At 36.3% G+C, this 23,343-nt stretch overlaps 1 protein-coding gene across 1 annotated transcript in view; it reads left to right on the top strand.

Annotated features, from left to right (window-relative positions):
* Positions 1 to 23,343, top strand: part of CSPP1 (centrosome and spindle pole associated protein 1) — a 167,346-nt gene that overhangs the window by 66,480 nt on the left and 77,523 nt on the right. The window contains exons 10-15 of the mRNA XM_044914639.1: positions 6,450 to 6,543; positions 9,430 to 9,487; positions 9,945 to 9,974; positions 11,166 to 11,374; positions 13,697 to 13,818; positions 14,173 to 14,251. Of these exons, the coding sequence (XP_044770574.1) occupies positions 6,450 to 6,543; positions 9,430 to 9,487; positions 9,945 to 9,974; positions 11,166 to 11,374; positions 13,697 to 13,818; positions 14,173 to 14,251 (592 nt within the window). The remainder of the gene's footprint in view (positions 1 to 6,449; positions 6,544 to 9,429; positions 9,488 to 9,944; positions 9,975 to 11,165; positions 11,375 to 13,696; positions 13,819 to 14,172; positions 14,252 to 23,343) is intronic.

Genomic DNA, 23,343 nt, shown 5'->3' on the forward strand with positions numbered 1-23,343 from the left:
AATTTTTAGCTTGTAATTGAAAGAATGTGTATTGTATGGTTGTTGAATGTAGTGGTTTATAAATGTCAAGTAGATCAGTTGGTTGGTAGTGATGTTCATGTCTTGTGCATATTTAATGATTTTCAACTCTTCTACCACTTGCTTTGAAATAAGTTTTAAATTCTCTGACTACCTTGTTCTTAGTGTGGGGCCTGGAGTGCTGGAGGGATTTTCTTAGTGTGACTGCACCTCTTCAGTTTTCAGCAGGACCTGCTTGACTCTGACAGAGTGATTGCTGTTGCTTTTTCTTTGGTGCAAAGCTGATCCTGTGCATCTGGTTCTCAGAAATGAGTCTCTTTCAGTGTTCCTGATGCTTCCCAGAATGGTAGCCAAACTCTTCCTTTACGTTTGTGGAGGGTCTTGTGTGAGAATTTCTTGCCCTTCCCCTAACAGTAACAGGACCTCACCTTATATAAGTGCAGAATGCTGGGTCCAGCAGGTTTTCTGCTCTTCAACCAGTAGATTATGGCCATTGTTTTGTATGAAAGAAGGATCTGGAAGGCATGCAGTATTATTTGGCCTCAGAATGGTCCCTTTGTCTCGTGTTGTCCTATCTCCAATTTCTACCATAAACATCTGATGGAGGTGGAGAAGTGAGTGTAAATTCCTCTTGTGTCTGGGTTTTCCGGAGAATCTACGTTGTTACTCTAGCCCACCGAAAGCCTTTAAGAATTCAACAACATTGCAGCTATTCCTACCTCCTTTTAAGGCAGCCACCTACTTCTCCATACTCTAGGAAAGGTAAAACAATTTGGATTATCCCATCTCTCTTTGGATTGGTTTTTATAACCTTTGGAATTCACTTTATCTGGTTGCTTATAACCTCAACTCTGATGGACTTTTTAAAAGTTACAGTTTTATAGATGATGAGCTTTTTCTCCATTGTAGGGTTTGAGCAGTATTTTGTTGTAGCTGTCTGCTAAGTAGAAGCAGAACTCCCCGTTTTTTTATTTTTATTTTTTTATTTTTTTAAGATTTTATTTATTTATTTGACAGAGAGAGACATAGTGAGAGAGAGAGCACAAGCAGGGGGAGTGGGAGAGGGAGAAGCAGGCTTCCGGCTGAGCAGAGAGCCCGATGCGGGGCTCGATCCCAGGACCCTGGGATCATGACCTGAGCCGAAGGCAGACGCTTAACGACTGAGCCACCCAGGCGCCCCAAAACTCCCCGTTTTTTTAATATCAGCTTCTACTTCTTCCTCAATATGTTCCTATTTTTAAAAAATAAATCTTAAAAAAAAAAGGTAGGGGGCGGACCTGGGTGGCTCAGTCAGTTGAATGGCTAACTCTTGGTTTTGGTTCAGGTCATGATCTCAGAGTGCTGGGATCAAGCCCTGTGTCAGGCTCCACGCTCAGCTGGGGAGTTCTCCTTGTGGATTCTCTCTCTTCCTCTCCCTCAACCCCTCCCCCTCCCCCTGTTTGAGAGTCTCCCTCTCCCTCTCAAATCAATCAATCAATCAATCAATCTATTTTTTAAAAATATACTTCTGTATTTTTAAGTTTTATTAAATCCAGTTGATTTTTTTAAAGTGAACTCCATGCCCAGCATGAGGCTTGAACTGAGACCTCAAGGTGTCAGTCAGGCTGTTTTTATTTGAATCTTGACTGGGGTAGAATCTACCTCTAAGCCCATTCACATTATTGGCAGAATTCAATAACTAGTGGCTGTATTACTAAGGGCCCTGGTTTCTTACTGGATGTTAAGTGGAGACTGCACACAGTTCTTAGAGGCCATCCATTGTTTCTTGCCACGTGGGCTTCCTTACCATGGCTGCTAACTTTATTATGCCAGTAGGGAGAATCTTTAAACTCAGGGAGGGCTTTTGCCTGATTATATCAGGCCCACCCAAGATAATCTCCCTTTTGATTAATTCAGACTTGAATTTTGATCTGGAATTGGTACCTTAATCACATCAGCAAATTCCTTTCACCTTTGCCATATTCTGTTGGCTGGAAGCAAGTCATAGGTCCTGCCTTTACCCAAGGGGAGAGGTGTATACTGGGAATCAGCACCAGAAGGCAGGGAACATGGGGTCTGTCTTAGAATTTTGCCTACCACAGTCACATTTTTCTGATACTTAAGAACTAATCTTTTTTTATTTTAAGCTTTGCTAGGGACATCTTAGAGTAGCCTTCTTCATAGGGACAGTCCAGCCCTATTAGTATCAAATGACCTTTCTGGGGGTGTCTTCCTTGAATACCCTAGGAGACCACTGAGAACTCCTACAGCTGGCTGAAGCTGGAATTTCTCTCTATTTTGAGGATGTCCGAGAATTTTTCAGTTTGTGTTCTCTATAGCTTTTTGTCCAGCCTAATGGAATTTTATCCTGCCCATTTATAGACAGTGCACAGTAAAGTCTGAAGGGTCCCCGCCCCAGATTTTTTTTTTTTTTTTTTAAGTAGGCTCCATGCCCAGAGTGGAGCCAAACGTGGGGCTTGAACTCATGACCCTGAGATCAAGAGTCAGACGCTTAACCGACTGAGCCACCTAGGTGCCCCTGAAGCTCTCTCTCTCTCTCTTTTTTTTTTTTCCTGAAGCTCTTTTTATGCTTCTTTTTGAATCTTTGCCCTAAACTTCCAGACATTTTAACCTTCCTGAATTCTGATCTTTATCTGATTTGCTTAGTTTCCTGGCTTTGTTTGGTTCTCCTTCCCTGTACCCATGGTCTGGAAATTGCATTCAGGCAGAAGTGGCAGTGCTTAAAAGGGCTTACCTCATTAATTTTCCTACTCTCAGTTATTATAGTCCTGTGCTACCTGTTGTCCAGTGTCTGAAAAACACTTATTTCATATTTTGCCTACTTTTATTATTTTCTTTTTATGGTGGGAGGTTAAATTCTATGTTTATTACTCCGTCATGATCAGAAACAGAATGGATCAGTCTACTTTGACATAAAACATTATTAAGCTTAATGTAATTCATGTTACTCCTATGAGAGCTTCACTGTTGTTGACATCTATGCTTAATGGGCACACTTAGATGCTCTGTGTTCACTGATGGTAGGGAGACTAATGATTAAGGTAGTAGAGAAATTGCTGGTTCAGTTGCATTTTTGATATCCAGTGATTGTGTGGTGTTCAGATGATGCATATCTAGATTAGGAGGTTATTTTGTCTCATTAAGATATACAATGATAACATTGATGAAAGAAATTGAGGGGGACACAAACAAATGGAAAGATACTCCATGCTCATGGATTAAAGAATTAGTATTTTTCTTAAAAGATTTTATTTATTTATTTTAGACACGGCATGGGTGGGGAGAGAGAGAGAGAGTACGCACAAGTGTGCAGGCACGTAGAGGGGCTGAGGGGGAGGAGAGGAAGAGGAAAAGAATTTCAAGCAGACTCTGCACTGAGTGTGAAGCCCCATGTGGGACTTGATCCCACAACCCTGAGCTGAAACCAAGAGTTGGATGCTCAGCTGACTGAACCACCCAGGCACCAGTAGAAGAATTAGTATTATTAAAATGTCCATACTACCCACAGCAATCTACAGATTCAGTGCAATTCCAGCAAAATATTAATAGAATTTTTTACAAAACCAGAAAAAATAATACTAAAAATTGTAGTGAACTACAAAAGACCCAGAATAGCCAAAGAAATTTTGAGAAAGAAAACACTGGAGGTATCACAATTCCAACTTTCAAGATAGGCCCACAAAGCTGTAGTAATCAAAATAGTGTGGTACTGGCATAAAAATGGACACAGAAATCAATGGAACAGAATAAAGAGCCCAGAAATAAACCCACACTTATATAGTCAATTAATCTATGACAAGGCAAGAACATACAATGGGAAAAGACAGTTTATTTTTTATTTTTACTTTTTTAAGACAATCTCTTTAATAAATGGTGCTAGGAAAACTGGACAGCTACATGTAAAAGAATGGAACTGGACCACTTTCTTACACCATACACAAAAATAAACTCAAAATGGATTAAAGACTTGAGTGTAAGACCTGAAACCATAAAAATCCTAGAAGAGAACACAAGCAGTACTTTCTCCGACATTAAATGTAGCAACATCTTTCTAGAAATGTGTCCTAAGCCAAGGGAAACAAAAGCAAAAATAAACTGTTGGAACTACACCAAAATAAAAACTTTTGCACAGCAAAGGAAACCATCCACAAAATGAAAAGGCAACCTACTGAATAGAAGATATTTGCAAATGATATGTCCAATAAGTGGTTAAAATCCACAATATATAAAGTACCTATACAACTCAACCCCCCCCCCAAAAAAAAGATTAAAAATGGGCAGAGGACCTGAATAGATATTTTTTCCGAAGAAGACATACAGATGACCAACAGACACATGAAAAGATGCTCGATATCACTAATCAGAAATACAAAATACAGAAATACAAATCAAATACAATACAAATCAAAACTATAATGAGATCTTATACTCGTCAGATGTCTAAAATGAAAAAAGAAAAGAAATAACATATCAGTGAGGATATAGAGAAAAAAGAACTCTCAAATACTGTTGGTGGGAATGCAAATTGGTATAGCCACTGTGGAAAACAGTATGGAGATTCCTCAAGAAATTAAAAATAGAAATGACCATATGATCCAATAATTCCACTAGTGGGTATTTACCCCTAGAAAATGAAAACACTGGGGCGCCTGGGTGGCTCAGTCGTTAAGCGTCTGCCTTCGGCTCAGGTCATGATCCCAGAGTCCTGGGATCGAGCCCCACGTCGGGCTCCCTGCTCAGCGGGAAGCCTGCTTCTCCCTCTCCCACTCCCCCTGCTTGTGTTCCCTCTCTCGCTGTGTCTCTCTCTGTCAAATAAATAAATAAAAAATCTTTAGAAAATGAAAACACTAATTTAAAAAGATATATGTACCCCTATGTTTACTGCAGTATTATTTACAATAGCCAAGATATGGAAGCAACTTAAGTGTCCATCAGTTGACAAATGGATAATGAAGAAGTGGAATATACAGATAATGGAATATTACACAGCCATAAAAAGGATGAGTGTGCCATTTGCAACAACATGGATGGACCTAGATGGTATCAAGCTTAAGTGAAATAAGTCAGAGAAAGATGACTACCATATGATTTCACTAGTATGTGGAATCTAAAAAAACAAATGAATAAACAAAAATGTGGAATCAGACCTATAAATATAAAGAGGGGAGCAGGGTGGGAGGATGGGCAAAAGGGATGAAGGGCAGTGGGAGATACAGACTTTCAGGTATGGAATGAATAAGTCATGGGAATAAAAAGCACAGTATAAGGAATGTAGTCAATGAAGCTATAAAAACATTATATGGTTACAGATGATAGCTACCCTCCTGGTGAGCATAGCATAATGTGAAGACTTGTTGAATCAGTGTTGTACACCTGGAACTAATGTAGCATTGTCAACTGTAGTCTAAAAAAAAAATCACAGTAATCACTAAATCACCTGTAAGTTAAAAAAAAAAGGGCAGTAATAATGATCTAATGTGGATCTAAACTGTTTGCACAACTCGGTTTTTGCATGATACCCAGGTGAGAGGTTTATATTTTTTTCTATAGAACTGAGGTAACCACTGAAGTTCTTTGGGCAGGGTGCAAGGATAATTAGTGTTGTGTTTTAAGACAGTTAATCGTACATTAAGTATGCTGGGTGTATTGGAGCAGAGAGGGGGAATAGGGAGACTGATTAGGAGGTTATTGCTGCAATATAGGTGAAATGTAGACAGGTCCTATTCAAGGTTAAAGGTGGTGAGACTAGAAAGAGAATCTGCATATGAAGTGAATAAGAGATAAGGAGCATTTAAAGTTATATGAGGTTTTGAGGCTTGAGTTAACAGAAAACAAGAAGAGCAATTGCTTTTGAAATGTTCATTTTGGACACAGTTGTTAAATTTAAGGGACTTGTAGGAGTTATTAGTGGTGATATTATCCCAATTATTAGAAAAATGGGGATGGGGATTATTAGAGTATTCTCTTTTTAAAAAATTTTTTTTAATTTTAAAATTTTTTTAGAGACAGAGCGAGTGTGCATGCAGGAGGTGGGGAGGGGCAGAGGGAATCCCAAGCAGGCTCCACGCTCAGTGTGGAGCCCCATGCAGGGCTGGATCCCACGACCCTGAGGTCATGACCTGAGCTGAAATCAAGAGTCAGACGCTTAACTGACTGAGCCACACAAGCACCCCTAGAGTATTATTTAAGGTTTTTGACTAAGTTTAGAGATTTGGGAAAGCGTAATGGGTCTTGTGATTGACAAATAGAAGATATTCATAAATTATGAAATTAATTGAAGAGGTAATATACAATTTTACCTTTTATATTTTCTGCATATGCAGTTAATTACTCTTTGATATAACTAAAAATGGAGGTTTTTAAAAATTCGAGTTTCCAGTTGCAGATGTTGCTTAAGAGTTAAAACCGTTTTTTTCCTTACCTCTTTCTAGGACGTGAAGATCGAGAACTTATTCAGAAAAGGAAAGAGAAATATAGACTAGAACTGTTGGAACAAATGGCTGAACAACAGAAGAACAAGAGACGGTAATGAAAGGTTTGCATTTAAAAAAGATGTTTTGAACTTAAAATGCATTTGTGTAGGGTGCCTGGGTGACTCAGTCATTTGGGCATCCGACTCTTGATTTCAGTTCTGGTTGTGATCTTGGGTCATGTGTTAGCCCCGCGGAGGCCTTTTGAGGTTCTCTCTCCTCCCGCCCCTGCCCCCCTGCTCGCATGTGCTCTTTCTCCCTCTCTCTAAAATAAATAAGTAAATAAATAAATAAAATCTTTAAAGAAATGCTTTTGTGTAAAATGACATGGTGATAACAATTACATAGTAAAATAAGGGGATATTTTTCCTAAGATGATTATGTGTTTGTAAGTCACTTTTATTTCAGCCTCTATATTGTATATCAGCTAGGGTAATAAAACAAATACTATATGAGTGTTCATTTATTGTGTCGTGTAGGTAATAAATGAGACTCTGTGTATATTCTCTAACAGGCCTTTTATATACCTTCAATAATTTCTTCAGTTTTTGATTTAGAGTAGCATTTAATGTTATCTACATCACCACTGTATTACCTCATAAGTAGTACCAAATATGAAATAGAAGTATTTTGTCTTACAACAATGTGAAATGATAAGCACACCCATAAATGCAATATAAAAAATAATCATGATAAATCACAGATATTTATATTATGTACGACTCTCAGTGTTTATAATCTTTCTTATAGAAATACTTGTGAAATAGTAATTATAGTTTACAATTAGGAATAGATATCTTGTTTCTAGAGAATTTGAGGCCTACTATTAACTTTTAGTTTTGCCTTTTTTCCTCTATGTTAGAGAAAGCCAGTATCCATTGTCTTATATTAGTCATTTTTAACATCATTTTTATTTTTTTGGTAACATCATTTTCTTAAAAACTCTGTTTAAGTAAATCCTAAAATTTGTATGGAATCAGAAAAGACCCCGAATCACCAAGGAAATGTTGAAAAAGAAAAACAAAGCTGGGGGCATCATGTTGCCTGATTTCAAGCTATGTTACAAAGCTGTGATCACCAAGACAGCATGGTACTGGCACAAAAACAGACATATAGACCAATGGAACAGAATAGAGAGCCCGGATATGGACCCTCAACTCTATGGTCAAATAATCTTTGACAAAGCAGGAAAAAACATGCAATGGAAAAAAGAGTCTCTTCAATAAATGGTGCTGGGAAAATTGGACAGCCACATGCAGAAGAATGAAACTCGACCATTCTCTAACACCACTCACAAAGATAACCTCAAAGTGGATGAAAGACCTCAATGTGAGACAGGAATCCATTAAAATCCTAGAGGAGAACATAGGCAGTAACCTCTTTGACATCGGCCACAGCAACTTCTTTCAAGATACATCTCCAAAAGCTAGTGAAACGAAAGCAAAAATGAACTTTTGGGACTTCATCAAGATAAAAAGCTTCTGCACAGCAAAGGAAACAGTCAACAAAACAAAGAGGCAACCCACAGAACGGGAGAAGATATTTGCAAATGACACTACAGATAAAGGGCTGGTATCCAAAATCTATAAAGAACTTCTCAAACTCAACACCCAAAAAACAAATAATCAAGTCAAAAAATGAGCAGAAGACATGAACAGACACTTCTCTGAAGAAGACATACAAATGGCTAACAGACACATGAAAAAATGTTCATCATCATTAGACATCAGGGAAATCCAAATCAAAACCACACTGAGATACCACCTTACACCAGTTAGAATGGCAAAAATGGACAGGGAAAGAAACAACAAATGTTGGAGAGGTTGTGGAGAAAGGGGAACCCTCTTACACTGTTGATGGGAATGCAAGTTGGTACAGCCACTTTGGAAAACAGTGTGGAGGTTCCTCAAAAATTTAAAAATAGAGCTACCCTATGACCCAGCAATTGCACTACTGGGTATTTACCCCCAAAACACAGATGTAGTGAAAAGAAGGGCCACATGCACCCCAATATTCATAGCAGCAATGTCCGCAATAGCCAAACTGTGGAAAGAGCCGAGATGCCCTTCAACAGATGAATGGATGAAGAAGATGTGGTCCATATATACAATGGAATATTACTCAGCCATCAGAAAAGATGAATACCCAACTTTTACATCAACATGGATGGGACTGGAGGAGATTATGCTAAGTGAAATAAGTCAAGCAGAGAAAGTCAATTATCATATGGTTTCACTTATTTGTGGAACATAAGGAATAGCATGGAGGACATTAGGAGAAGGAAGGGAAAAATGGGGGGGGGAATTGGAGGGAGAGATGAACCATGAGAGACTATGGACTCTGAAAAACAAACTGGGGGTTCTGGGGGGGGAGGGGGGAGGGGGGATTGGTTAGCCGGGTGATGGGTATTAAGGAGGGCACGTACTGCATGGAGCCCTGGGTGTTATACGAAAACAATGGATCGTGGATCACTATATCAAAAACCAATGATGTATTGTATGGTGACTAACATAACAAAATTAAAAAAAAACAACACTCTGTTTAAATTAACTTAAAAAATATGGTATTAATTTTTAATTTTTTTACCCTTCCTTTTTCAACAAAACATACATGTACCCTAAACATTTTTTTTTCACAAGGTAAAGATTTTGTTTTACTTCTGTAATTTATTCTGTGTGAATTACTGAGGCTTTGAAGTCCTCCAGGTACTGGTTTTAAGACTTACTGTAAGTCAATTTACATGTGAAATCTAGTTTACTTTGCACCAAATCAAAAATTTAGTTTTTAGAATTATTTAAGGCTTTTTTGTCAGTTAAAGGAATTACTTGTACTTGAAGATGTTATTACATGGACTCTGTGTTTAAGTTTGTTTTAGTAATGATTATGATTTTGATAGTGTTTACTATAACTGTTTAATACACAGAATTTTAATTTTGTTCAGAGAAAAAGATATGGAACTCAGTGTTGCAGCTTCTGGAGTCCGAGACCCTGAGAAATCGGTAAGTGTTTCTGGCATCTTTTAATGTTTACTCTTTCATTTAAATAAGCCTCAATGGTGATGGCAGGTGGTGATAGAAGGTATTGGGGGAAATATAATGGTAGACCAATTTGAGTATTAATAAGTTCAGTTCTCGTAAAACATTAAGTCCTAACTCTTACTTGTTTATTCCTCTAAGATAATTTTTCCTTTTTCATATGTGCATCATTTTTTTTAGTTTGTTTTAAATTAGTTCTTTCTACTTTGTTCACATGCACTATCCAAGAGAAAGTTATCTCAGTTTAATTTACAATAGATGTTAGTATTTTTCTTGAGTTTATCTTACCACTCTTCTTATATTAGAATGATTTCTAAAGAAGCTGAAATCTTTGAGTCTAATGTTTAAGCATTTTAGTAATTTTTATTTACTATAAAACTAGAGATATAATCTTGTTTTTAATTTTGCAATTCTCATTAAGTGGAATGAATTACTCACATCATTGCAGTTAGTAAGGAGGAGGTAATAATTTATTGCTCTTGTCAAAATATGCTTTTTCTGTAGTGGGATATGTTGAATTTATTTGCTAAGGGAAGTTTTTGGCTTTGATGACTAGGAAGCTTTAATTTCATTAAAAAGTTCATTCTTGAAAAGAATAGAGCAACTTAAAATTATTCAACTATAGGCAACTTTTAATACACTTTTACCAATGCTGAGTATATATATCCTTGGGTTGTCCATTTAAAGAAGTTTAATACTGTACTAATATCACTCCTAATTTGCTTTTTGACTGCTCGTAGAATAAAACTATTAGATTAACCTGAGAAATCATTCCTAAGGGATTAAACATGGTGGGGAAGAAAGGATAATTCCAAAGCTAAATGTATTTTCCTCTATCAGTGAATACCTTTGAAATAGTTTTCACAGTCAAAAACTTTCTTTTAAATAAATCTTGAACTTTTTAATGTAATATGGTAGTATGTTAAACATTTAATTTATAATTACATTAGTATTTGATGGACATTCTTATTTATATTTGAATGAAACAACCTTTAGAGTGTCAAGTTGGTTTATGAGAATAAATAAATAAAAACATTAAATATAATAGACCATTACTTTTGGGTTTACTTTTGATGTCAAATTTTAGAAAAGAATACATAAATGATGTTCTAAAACAGGGGTTAGGAACTATAGCCTATGGCCTATTTTTGTAAATAAAGTTCTATTGCAGCATATCCTCACTCATTATTTACATATTGTTTTGGGCTACTTTAGTGCTGTGGTTGAGTTGAGTAGTTCTGAAGAAACTGCATGCTCTGCAAAGCCTGATATATTTACTATCTGGCTCTTTACAGAAAACATTTGCTGACCATTCTAGAGAATACTTGATGTCAGAAATGACAGTTGGATAGAGAACTAGCACAGTGTTATAGTATAATAGAGTTTTGTATTTGGAATTAATATCTGGCTCTAGTTTTTGTTTGATTATTTATTAATGGTGAGACCTTAGGTGATTTATGTACTTTCAGGGAGCCTCATTTACCCCATTTGTAAAATAAGGATTAGATCCTCAAAGTCTTTTATAGCTATAAAATTCTTTGTAGTCTGGGGTAGAGAGTCTTTTGAGGTCCCTTCCACCTTTAAGTTTCTACCTTTAAATTTATGATTACATGTAACAAACATTTTTTTTTCTTTATTTTAGCCTGATAGAATAAAGCAGTTTAGTGTGGCACCAAGACATTTTGAAGAGACGATACCACCTGAAAGACCCAGAGTAGCTTTCCAGACACCTCTCCCTCCTTTATCTGCCCCATCTGCCCCACCCATCCCATCAGTTCACTCCATCCCATCTCAAAATGAAGATTTGCACAGTGGACCCAGATGCACCCTTGGTGAAATGGTGCCTCCCAGGTGCTTGTTTAAGATGTTTTGTGTTTGGGAATTAGGTAAGGTATCATTATATTTCATGTTTAGAAGGATTTGCTGAAGCAGATAAAGTTGTACTTCAGAGATTTTTGTATGATTAACAGCTTCTATGAAAGAATTTCTCTTGAAATTTGTGTTGTTGGTCTTTTCTCTTATAAAAACAAGGGAAATCCTTATAACATTCTTTTATTGTTTAAAGATGCTGTAATAGTTTTAGAATGCATAACTAACTACATTTAGTATTTAGTTTTAGGTTACATTTTGGAATATCTATTATTAAAAACTTTTAACATATAAAAACTACATTTTCTTCAATTTTGTAATTTCCACTTGGCAAACACTGATTACTTCTTTCAGTTTAAGCAGAAGAAAATTTCTCATGTGGTTCTTTTGTATATATTACTTTATTTTAACTTCTGTTTCCTTCAACTCTTTCTCTGCGATTACTTACAGGCTATGCAACTCACATACCTGAAATAAAAAGTGTTGAGATTATAAAACCTATAACTTAGGTATTAGGGTAAGGATTTGATTTTTATAGGTAAAAGGCATCATGTTGTACTAGACTATACATAAAGAAAATTCTCTTGTTAACATTGATATTTTTCTGGGCTGCGCTTTTTTCCCTTAGTAGGATCTGAGCTTATTTTTTGCTTACTATTAATGTATTAATCATAGGAGTGTGTTTAATTAGGTGGTTTTCTTTTTTAACATCGATATTTTCTGTGCTGTACTTTCTTTCAGTAGGACTTGGTCTTATCTTTTATTTACTACTAACAAATTGTAGCACTGTGTGTACTGTGTTTGTTAGATGTTTTGTTTGTTTCTACTGATGATTTCCTGACTCAAAACACTAGGTGGGATCAAAATTACAGAGCATGGTATGATGGTCTCCGCATCGGTTTAGGGATTAAAATGGTTGGCTCCACTGTCTATATTTCGGGAATACTACACCTTTATTAAACTTCAGTTTTCTTATTTGTACAAGTGAAATAGTAGTCTTTTTTCCTTACCTACACTAAACAGAGTTGTTGTGAAGATCAAATTCTATATAAATCTCTATACAAACTTAAGATACAGTGATATTGACAGTTCCCTTTCATAGCAGTTTCTCAACTGCTTTGTTGACGTATCTATGCAGTGAGGATAGTAAGGTTAGTAGACACACTAAGTGACCAGTAAGTGTGAAAAATATTAATGACGGGAGAGAACCTGAATGCCTTCTTAGCTCTTCAAAATTATTTTGAAGTATTCAACAAGGGATAACCTGTTAAGATACACTCAAAAGGGAAGACACTCTAGGATGCCCCCTTTTCTCTTTCTGGTCATTTAAAGGAATTTGCCTTTTCCATTTTTACTATTGGAAAATATTGCGTTGGTGCAGATAGAGAGGTATTTCCTAATCAGCAATGAAGTGCTGAAGTAGAGGTTTTTGAAAGTTAGAACTTTATGAAAGACAAAACATTATGTCCAGACTTTACTGTTGGTATATAAATGGCCTCTCTTTCACATTATGGTTGACTTCCTTTGAAAGAACAATAAATTATTTTAGAGTTAAAAAAATACACTCTTTCCCCCCAGTCAAATGGAACCATTTATACCTCTTTGCCTTTTCTTCCTGCACTATCCTTCTCTTTGTGACTCCAGCAGCATGGCTGAAGCATTGTCTTTCCTAGAAAGCCTTACTTCTTCTTTCCTCCTTTCCCCTATGTGATTTAAATGTCCCTGTTCCAAATTTCTACAGCACCATTTATCTATTTGTATTGTTTCACTTACATGCTATGCTGTAATTGCCTGTTTATTTCTGTATTATTTTTGGGGGACAGGGACCATGTTTGTTCAATACTGGCATATACTGACTAATTCGAAATTAATTATTTTTATTTATTTATTTATTTATTTATTTTTTTTTTTTGAGAGAGAGAGAGAGCACATGAGAGGGGGAGGGCCAGAGGGAGAAGCAGACTCCCCGCTGAGCAGGGAGCCCGATGCGGGACTCGATCCCGGAACTCCAGGATCATGACCTGAGCCGAACGCAGTCGCTTAACCAACTGAGCCACCCAGGCGCCCTTGAAATTAATTATTATTCAAAGTTTTTGTCTTACACAAGTGTTATAACTTAAATTCTGAAATTTGGTAGCACATTTTACTTTTTGAATCCTAATTTTTGATGAGAGATCAAAGCAAGATGGTGGCCTTTTCTAAAGTAGCAATTAGATTTTCAGTAAAATTGTGCAAAAGAATTATGTCTTGCTTTTAAAATATTGCAGTGAAATAGAAAATTTTTCCAATTTTCTTTTGATACAGGATTGCACCTCTGCCTCCTCCTCCCCTACTACCACCTTTAGCTTCTAACTATCGGACTCCTTATGATGATGCATACTATTTTTATGGGGCCAGGAATACTTTGGATCCCAGTCTTGCTTATTGTAAGTTATCTATAGGCGAAACATTTTTTCCTAGTGGTTCAGTCAGGAAAATTATTTTTTTTTGTAAGCAAAAATAAATAAGTTGAGAAACCACAGCTTTACTTAATTCAAATACTCTTATTTATTGGCTTAAAATGCCCTATTTTAAAACTCAGCTGTATTTCATAGTTACTTGTTTTTTATTTAGCTTTAAGAAATGTCTATTTTGTGATTTCTTGCAATGTTTTTTGCTAACTCCTGAGAAGAAAATACGAAATTTTTCCCTTAGGTAACATTCAGTATGTGACTTTTTCTTTAGGAATAAAGTGTTAATAAATGTGTACTCTGAAATAAATGTGTTTGTTTTCTTTTAAGATGGTTCAGGAATGATGGGTGTACAGCCTACAGCTTATGTTAGTGCTCCTGTCACCCACCAGCCAGCACAGCCTATTATGTAAGTTATTAAAATAATAATTTCTTTCAAAATTAATTTATCTTCCATAGATCCTGTATTATTTTTTTCCTTCAGACAGATAGAACTTAACTGTCAATATTGCATAACCAATATGTTCAAAGTATTGCTTTTAAGTCAATGTTTCATAGAAAGTACATTTAAAAAATTAATAAGAGTAACCTCACTTTGACATTAGAAAAGTCATGCATGTATATTATTGAGAAATAAGAATACAAACAAGCATATGAAAAAAATTGAAATCACCTAAAATCCCATTCATCCAGTGATAGGTACATCTGAGCATTTAGGATGTCTTCTGTAGTCACAAAATCATATAACATACACCAGAATTATATTATATTGTATATATTGTTCTGAAACCTGCTTTTAAAATTAACAGTATATCATAAACATCTTTTCCATGTCAATAAGTATACTTTATAGCATTATTACTTAAAATTAAACTTTTTATTAGAGATAATTATAGATTCCCATGATGGAATTATAAGAAATAATATAGAGACATCTTGTAGACCCTATACTCAGTTCCTAATGCTAAGATCTTGCAAAACTGTGGTACAGTGACACAGCCCAACTATATGACATTGGATACAGTCAAGACACAGAACACTACCATCATCACAAGGACCCATTATTATGCCCTGATACCTAGTTCCTTCCTGCCCCTACTCCCTCCATAGGCACTAGGAACAACTAATCTGTTCTCCATTTCTTTAATATTTACAAAATGCTATATACACATGGAATCATATGTGTAACCTTTTGGGGTTGACTTTTTAAAATCAGCATAATTCCCTTGGGATTCATGCAGTTGTTGCATATATAAATTATTTGTTCTTATTGCTAAGTAGCATTTCATGGTATGTTTGTACCACAGTTTAAACATTCCATCGTTGAAGGACATCTAAGTTAGTATGAATAGAGTTGCTGTAAATATTCGTGTACAGGTTTTGTGTGAACATAGTCTTCAGTTCTTTAGGATAATTGGTCAGGAGTGTTATTGTTGGGTTATATGGTAGTTACAACTTTAGTTTTATAAGAAACTGCCAAACTTTTCACAGAGACTGTACCATTTCACATTTGTATTGGCAGTGTATTTAGAATCTGGTTTCTTTACATCTTTACCAGCATTTGGTGTCATGACTTTTGTTTATGCCATTTTGATAGGTGTGTAATGATACATCTTTGGGGTTTTAATTTACATTTCCCTAATAGTGATGATGCTTACCATCTTTTCATGTATTTATTTGCCATCTTTATATATTTGATGAAAAGTCTCTTGATGTTTTTTACGCATTTTATTTTACTTATTTTTTTTAAGTAGTCTCCATGCCCAAGGTGGGGGTTGAATTCACAACCCTGAGATCAAGAGTTGCATGCTCTATTGACTGAGCCAGACAGGCACCCCGTGTTTTACACATTTTAAATCTTTTTTTTTTTTTTAACTATTGAGTTTTTGAGGGTTCTTGATATATTCTAAATACTAGTTCTTTGTCAGATATATGGTGTGCAAATATTTTCTGTCAGTCTAAAGCTTGTCTTCATCCTTTGAGTAGGGTGTTGCATAGAGCAAAAGTTTAAATTTTGATAAAGCCCAATTTACCAGTTTTTCCTTTTATGGATCATATTTTCAGTGTCAAATCTAGTATTCTTTTTCTAGGCCTAGATCCCAAAGATTTTATCTTGTTTTTTTCCTTCCCCTAAAAGCCTTATAGTTTTTTGTTTAAGTCCATGATCCATTCTGAGTTAATTTTTAGGTAAGATGTGAGGCTTAGATCAAAGGTCTTTTTTTTTTTCTTTTTCTTTTCCTTTTTTTTGGGGGGGGGGCCTGTGGGTGTCTAGAATCACTTGTTAACAAGATTACTTTTCCTCTATTGAATTGCTTTTGCATCTTTGTCAAAATTCACTGGACATCTTTATGTGAGTCTGTTTCTGGGATTCTGTATTCTATTCGGTTGATCTGTGTTGTGTCTCTCCCCTTAGGCCAGGAGCATTAATTATCATAGTGCTAGTAAGTTTTGAAATTGGGGAAGTGTGAGTTCTCCAAGTTTGTTTTTCTTTTCCAGGATTGCTTTGGCTGTTAAGGTCCTTTGCATTTCAGTATGAATTTTAGGATAAGCTTGTCTAATTATGCAAAAAGTCAGTTGAGATTTTTGGTGGACATTATATGGAATCTGTAGACCTGTTTAGTATTATCATCTTAATTTTTATTTCAATTTCTTTATTTTCCTAAAATACACACAAAATAAAATTTACCATTTTGATCATTTTTTAAATTTTATTTTATTATGTTAATCACCATACATCATTAATTTTTGATGTAGTGTTCCATGATTCATTGTTTGCGTATAACACCCAGTGCTCCATTCAATACATGCCCTCTTTAATACCGATCACCAGGCTAACCCATCCTCTCACCCTCCTCCCCTCTAGAACCCTCAGTTTGTTTCTCAGAGTCCATAGTCTCTCATGGTTCATCTCCCACTCCGATTCCCCCCCTTCATTTTTCCCTTCCTACTACCTTCTTTTTTTTCTTTTTTCTTTTAACATATAATGTATTTATTTGTTTCAGAGGTACAGATCTGTGATTCAACAGTCTTAACACAATTCACAGCGCCCACCATAGCACATACCCTCCCCAATGTCTATCACCCAGCCACCACATCCCTCCCACCCCCCACCACTCCAGCAACCCTCAGTTTGTTTCCCTGAGATTAAGAATTCCTCATATCAGTGAAATCATATGATACATGTCTTTCTCTGATTGATTGACTTATTTAGCTTAGCATAATACCCTCTAGTTCCATCCACGTCATTGCAAAAGGCAAGATTTCGTTTTTATGATGGCTGCATAATATTCCATTGTGTATATATACGACATTTTCTTTATCCATTCATCTGTTGATGGACATCTTGGCTCTTTCCATAGTTTGGCTGTTGTGGACATTGCTGCGATAAACATTGGGGTGCTGCACGTACCCCTTCGGATCACTACATTTGTATCTTTGGGATAAATACCCAGTAGTGCAATTGCTGGGTCGTAGGATAGCTCTAGTTTCAACTTTTTGAGGAACCTCCATACTGTTTTCCAGAGTGGCTGCACCAGCTTGCATTCCCACCAACAGTGTAGGAGGGTTCCCCTTTCTCTGCATCCTCGCCAACATCTCTCATTTCCTGACTTCTTAATTTTAGCCACTCTGACTGGTGTGAGGTAGTATCTCATTGAGGTTTTGATTTGGATTTCCCTGTTGGCGATGTTGAGCACTTTTTCATGTGTCTGTTGGCCATTTGGATGTCTTCTTTGGAAAAATGTCTGTTCATGTCTTCTGCCCATTTCTTGATTGGATCATTTGTTCTTTGGGTGTTGAGTTTGATAATTTCTTCATAGATTTGGATACTAGCCCTTTATCTAATATGTCATTTGCAACTATCTTCTCCCATTCTGTCGGTTGTCTTTTGGTTTTGTTGACTGTTTCCTTTGCTGTGCAAAAGGTTTTTATCTTGATGAAGTCCCAGTAGTTCATTTTTGCTCTTGCTTCCCTTGCCTTTGGTGATGTTTCTAGGAAAAAGTTGCTGTGGCTCTCGAAGAGGTTGCTGCCTGTTTCTCCTCTAGGATTTTGATGGATTCCTGTCTCACATTTAGGTCTTTCATCCATTTTGAGTCTATTTTTGTGTGTGGTGTAAGAAAATGGTCCAGTTCATTCTTCTGCATGTGGCTGTCCAATTTTCCCAACACTATTTGTTGAAGAGACTGTCTTTTTTCCATTGGACATTCTTTCCTGCTTTGTCGAAGATGAGTTGACCATAGAGTTGAGGGTCCATTTCTGGGCTCTCTATTCTGTTCCATTGATCTATGTGTCTGTTTTTGTGCCAGTACCATACTGTCTTGATGATGACAGCTTTGTAATAGAGCTTGAAGTCCGGAATTGTGATGCCACCACCTTTGCTTTTCATTTTAAACATTCCTCTGCCTATTCGGCGTCTTTTCTGGTTCCATACAAATTTTAGGATTATTTGTACCATTTCTTTGAAAAAAGTATTTTGATAGGGATTGCATTAAATGTATAGATTGCTCTAGGTAGCATTGACATCTTCACAATATTTGTTCTTCCAATCCATGAGCATGGAACGTTTTTCCATTTCTTCGTGTCTTCCTCAATTTCTTTCATGAGTATTTTATAGTTTTCCGAGTACAGATCCTTTGCCTCTTTGGTTAGGTTTATTCCTAGGTATCTCACGGTTTTGGGTGCAATTGTAAATGGGATTGACTCCTTAATTTCTCTTTCTTCTGTCTTGTTGGTGTATAGGAATGCCACTGATTTCTGTGCATTGATTTTATATCCTGCCACTTTCCTGAATTCCTGTATGAGTTCTAGCAGTTTTGGGGTGGAGTCTTTTGGGTATTCCACACAAAGTATCATACCACCTGCAAAGAGTGAGAGTTTGACTTCTTTGCCGATTCGGATGCCTTTTATTTCTTTTTGTTGTCTGATTGCTGTGGCTAGGACTTCTAATACTATGTTGAATAGCTGTGGTGATAGTGGACATCCCTGCCATGTTCCTGACCTTAGGGGAAAAGCTCTCAGTTTTTCCCCATTGAGAATGATATTTGCTGTGGGTTTTTCATAGATGGCTTTTATGATATTGAGGTATGTACCCTCTATTCCTACACTCTGAAGAGTTTTAATCAAGAAAGGATGCTGTATTCTGCATCTATTGAGAGGATCATATAGTTCTTGTTCTTTTTTTTTTAATTAAAGTATTGTATCACATTGATTGATTTGCGGATGTTGAAGCAGCCTTGCAGCCCAGGAATAAATCCCGCTTGGTCGTGGTGAATGTCCTTTTACTGTACTGTTGGATCCTGTTGTCTAGGATTTTAGTGAGAATTTTTGCATCCATGTTTATCAGGGATATTGGTCTGTAGTTCTCCTTTTTTGATGGGGTCTTTGTCTGATTTTGAGATCAGGGTAATGCTGGCCTCATAAAACGAGTTTGGAAGTTCTTCCATTTCTATTTTTTGGAACACTTTCAGAAGAATAGGTATTAATTCTTCTTGAAATGTTTGGTAAAATTCCCCTGGGAAGCCATCTGGCCCTGGGCTCCTGTTTTTTGGGAGATTTTTGATTACTGCTTCAATTTCCTTAGTGGTTATGGGTCTGTTCAGGTTTTCTATTTCTTCCTGGTTCAGTTTTGGTAGTTGATACATCTCTAGGAATGCATCCATTTCTTCCAGATTATCTAATCTGCTGGCATTTAGTTGCTCATAATATGTTCTTATAATTGTTTGTATTTCTTTGGTGTTGGTTGTGATCTCTCCCCTTTCGTTCATGATTTTATTTATTTGGGTCCTTTCTCTTTTTTTTTTGGTAAATCTAGCCAGGGGTTTATCAATCTTCTTAATTCTTTCAAAGAACCAGTTCCTAGTTTCGTTGATCTGTTCTGCTGTTCTTTTGGTTTCTATTTCATTGATTTCTGCTCTGATCTTTATTACTTCTCTTCTCCTGCTGGGTTTCGGCTTTATTTGCTGTTCTTTCTCAGGCTCCTTTAGGTGTAGGGTTAGGTTGTGTATTTGAGAAAGAAAAGAAAAAAAAAAAAAGATATGATCAAATAAGATGAGGCTGGTGAATAGATCAGTGCCATTTGTGGTAGGCTGTTGGATTTTAAGGTTTCAGTAGAGTGAATGGGAAGGGCAGGTTCACATGCCATAAAGATTATCTTTCTTAGTGAAAGTTCCTATCTTTTAATTTTTTAAAACTCTTCTTGGATTGTTGCAAGCCTTTCATTAATTTTCAGAATTATAAAGTTGATTTTGGCAATTTTTAACTTAAATACTTAATGTATTTAACAATACTTGAATGGAGTAGCAGATTTTCAGAGGTCCCTACTTTGCCATTGTGGAAGTGTTTCCCAGTTTTAGAACACTCATCTCCGTAAGACCCCTTATGCCCATTTACTGTTAGTTGTGGGTCCTGTGCCCAGTGTAGTTGTTTTTTAAGTTGTCCTTTTTTCTATTATGTTTTTCTGAATGCCTCATTAAAAAGTATAAAATTTGAATAAAATAGTAACAGTTAAATAGTGGAATTACCTCCTTAATTTCTTACAAACTATTTCCTAATGTATTTATTTATTTCCAACATTTTAACCTAACTAGAGGTGGGAGGAACCTGTGATTCTGTTAACTGTTTTGGTGTGCACATGATCTGTCTTCTTTCCAATGTTTTATTTCTTTAACACAGCTTAATTCATAGGTAAAAATGTTATTGGAAAGAGGCTTGTAAGTCTGCCATTCAATCCCCAAAACTGTCACTGATTGATGACTTGTCCTTAGAATTTTAATTGTGGGGCGCCTGGGTGGCTCAGTTGGTTAAGCGACTGCCTTCGGCTCAGGTCATGATCCTGGAGTCCCGGGATCGAGTCCCGCATCGGGCTCCCTGCTCGGCAGGGAGTCTGCTTCTCCCTCTGACCCTCCTCCCTCTCATGCTGTCTCTCATTCTCGCTCTCAAATAAATAAAATCTTTAAAAAAAAAAAAAAAAAAAAAAGAATTTTAATTGTGCAAATTGGCTATACATTTACTAAAACAGTAATAGTCATAATAGTAGCAATTTCAATTTACTGAGTAGTATATGCTGCTGTCATGTCATTGTATACATTATACATTATATCTATCAATATTTGCAACTGGAAGAAATTGGAACTCATCTATATAAAGTGACTTCCCTAAGTCCTCAGTCAATAAGCAGTTATGGTAGAAATCTAAAGTAGTTTTGTCTGGCTTCAAAGCCTTAACTCTTTGCCACACTTTAGGAAACTTATCAAAATTACACTGTAATGATTTGTGATAACAGAAGAGGTTATAATTATTTTGTAAACCACTGTTTGCCACCTATACAAAGTACTATCTTTTTGGTGAGCAAGGTCTCTTCAGGACCAAATTAAAGAGCTTTAGAGCCGAAAAGGATGTTTGTGATTTCTTAACATGAGGTGTGCAGGTTTTAGAGAGGCTATATAAATCCGTTGAAATATTGTATGCATAATTTTTGTATATATAAGTTTCTGCAGTGAAAGTAGATAGTTTTTAATCAAATTCGCAAAGGAAATGTCGCAGATTCCCTTCCCAAAGATTAGGAGATACTTTGATGGGTGTCTGTGGCTACACTGAAGACCAAATTATCTCCTGTGATTTTGACAGTGTCATCCACTTCTCCAGTTTTGATATTGGCATTGTCCTTAATAACCCCTTTTCACATATATTTCTTGCATGACAATAAATTTGACTACATCGTCTGTATGGTGCACTTCATTGTCTGGATGATTTCTAAGTAGTAAGAGCTCTGGATCACCAGAGAAAGATGGAAAAAAGGAAGGAAGAGAGGAATAGGAGCCTTCATTTGCTGAGGAATCATTGCTCCAACTTCACCCAACACTTAAAACCGTCTTTGGCACAATTTCCATCCCAGGTCTCATAAGCAGGGCAGGGTTTTAGAGATTCTACTAGTCTTAAGCCATCAATATCATCAGTAAAATCTATAATGACTCAATGAAAAAAGGAAAAAAAGTATAAATTTATCTATTTTTTTCTTCTGTTTATTTTTTGAATGCTGATAAAATATTAATAGTTTTGCTGAATAGAAAATCAATATATAAAAAGCAGTTGCAGGAAGTGGCAGTTTCTTAAAAAGTTAAACATGCTTATCAGACATCACTTGAGTTGTCCTCCTAGGTATATACTTAAGAGAAATGTAGATATATGTACACACAAAGACTTGTATGTGAATGTTCATAACAGTATTATTCATAATACTTCTAAGTATAAATAGTTCAAATGTCCATAAATGGATAAACAAAATGCATTATATCCATATAAATGAAATACTATTCAACCATAAAAAAGAATGAATTCTTTAAAAAAAATTTTTTTTATTTACATTCAATTTAGTTACCATGTAGTGTATTACTAGTTTCAGGGGTAAAATTTAGTGATTCATCAGTTGCATATAACACCCCAGTGCTCATTACATCAAGTGGCCTCCTTAATGCCTGTCACCTATTTATCCCATCTCCCCACCTACCTCCCCTCCAGCAGCCCTCAGTTTGTTTCCTATGGTTAATGGTCTCTTATGGTTTGCCTCCCTCTCTGTTTTCTGTTTTCCTCTTATTTTATTTTTCCTTCCCTTCCCCTATGTTCATCTGTTTTGTTTCTTAAATTCCACATATGAGTGAGATCATACGGTATTTGCCTTTCTCTGACTGACTTATTTCGGTTAGCATAATACCCTCTAGTTCATCCACATTGTTGCAGATGGCAAGATTTCATTCTTTTTGATGGCCGAGTAATATTCCGTTGTGTGTATGTATACACACACACACACACACACACACACACACCCGCCCCCACACCACATCTTCTTCATCCATTCTTCTGTTGATGGACATCTGGGCTCTTTCCATAGTTTGGCTCTTATGGACATTGCTGCTATAAACATTGGGGTGCAGGTGCCCCATCGCATCACTATGTTTGTGTCCTTTGGATAAATACCTAGTAGTGCAGTTGCTGGCTCATAGGGTAGTTCTATTTTTAACTTCTTGAGGAACCTCCATACTGTTTTCTGAAGTGGCTGCATCAGTTTGCATTCCCACCAACAGTGTAAATGGGTTCCCCTTTCTCTACGTTTTCACCAACATCTGATGTTTCCTGACTTGTTAATTTTAGTCATTCTGACTGGTGTGAGGTGGTATTTCATTATGGTTTTGATTTCTATTTCCGGGCTGCTGAGTGATGTGGAGCATTTTTTCATGTGTCTCTTGGGTATTTGTATGTCTTCTTTGGAGAAGTGTCTGTTCATATATTCTGCCCATTTCTTGACTGGATTTTTTGTTTTTTGGGGGTGTTGAGTTTGATAAGTTCTTTTAGATAGTGGAATTTATAGCCAGTTTGTTTTGAGAGATTGGTCTTACTCAAATAAGCCCTTTCAGCCTTCTTTATTCATATGTACATGCAGAGCCCTGTGCTCTTAAAAAGTCTAACATCTTTTAGGAACCATTTGCTCTGGCTCTCCTCATCTTTCCT

The sequence above is a fragment of the Neomonachus schauinslandi genome, chromosome 4 (assembly GCF_002201575.2).
Source record: "Neomonachus schauinslandi chromosome 4, ASM220157v2, whole genome shotgun sequence".
Lineage (NCBI taxonomy): Eukaryota > Metazoa > Chordata > Mammalia > Carnivora > Phocidae > Neomonachus > Neomonachus schauinslandi.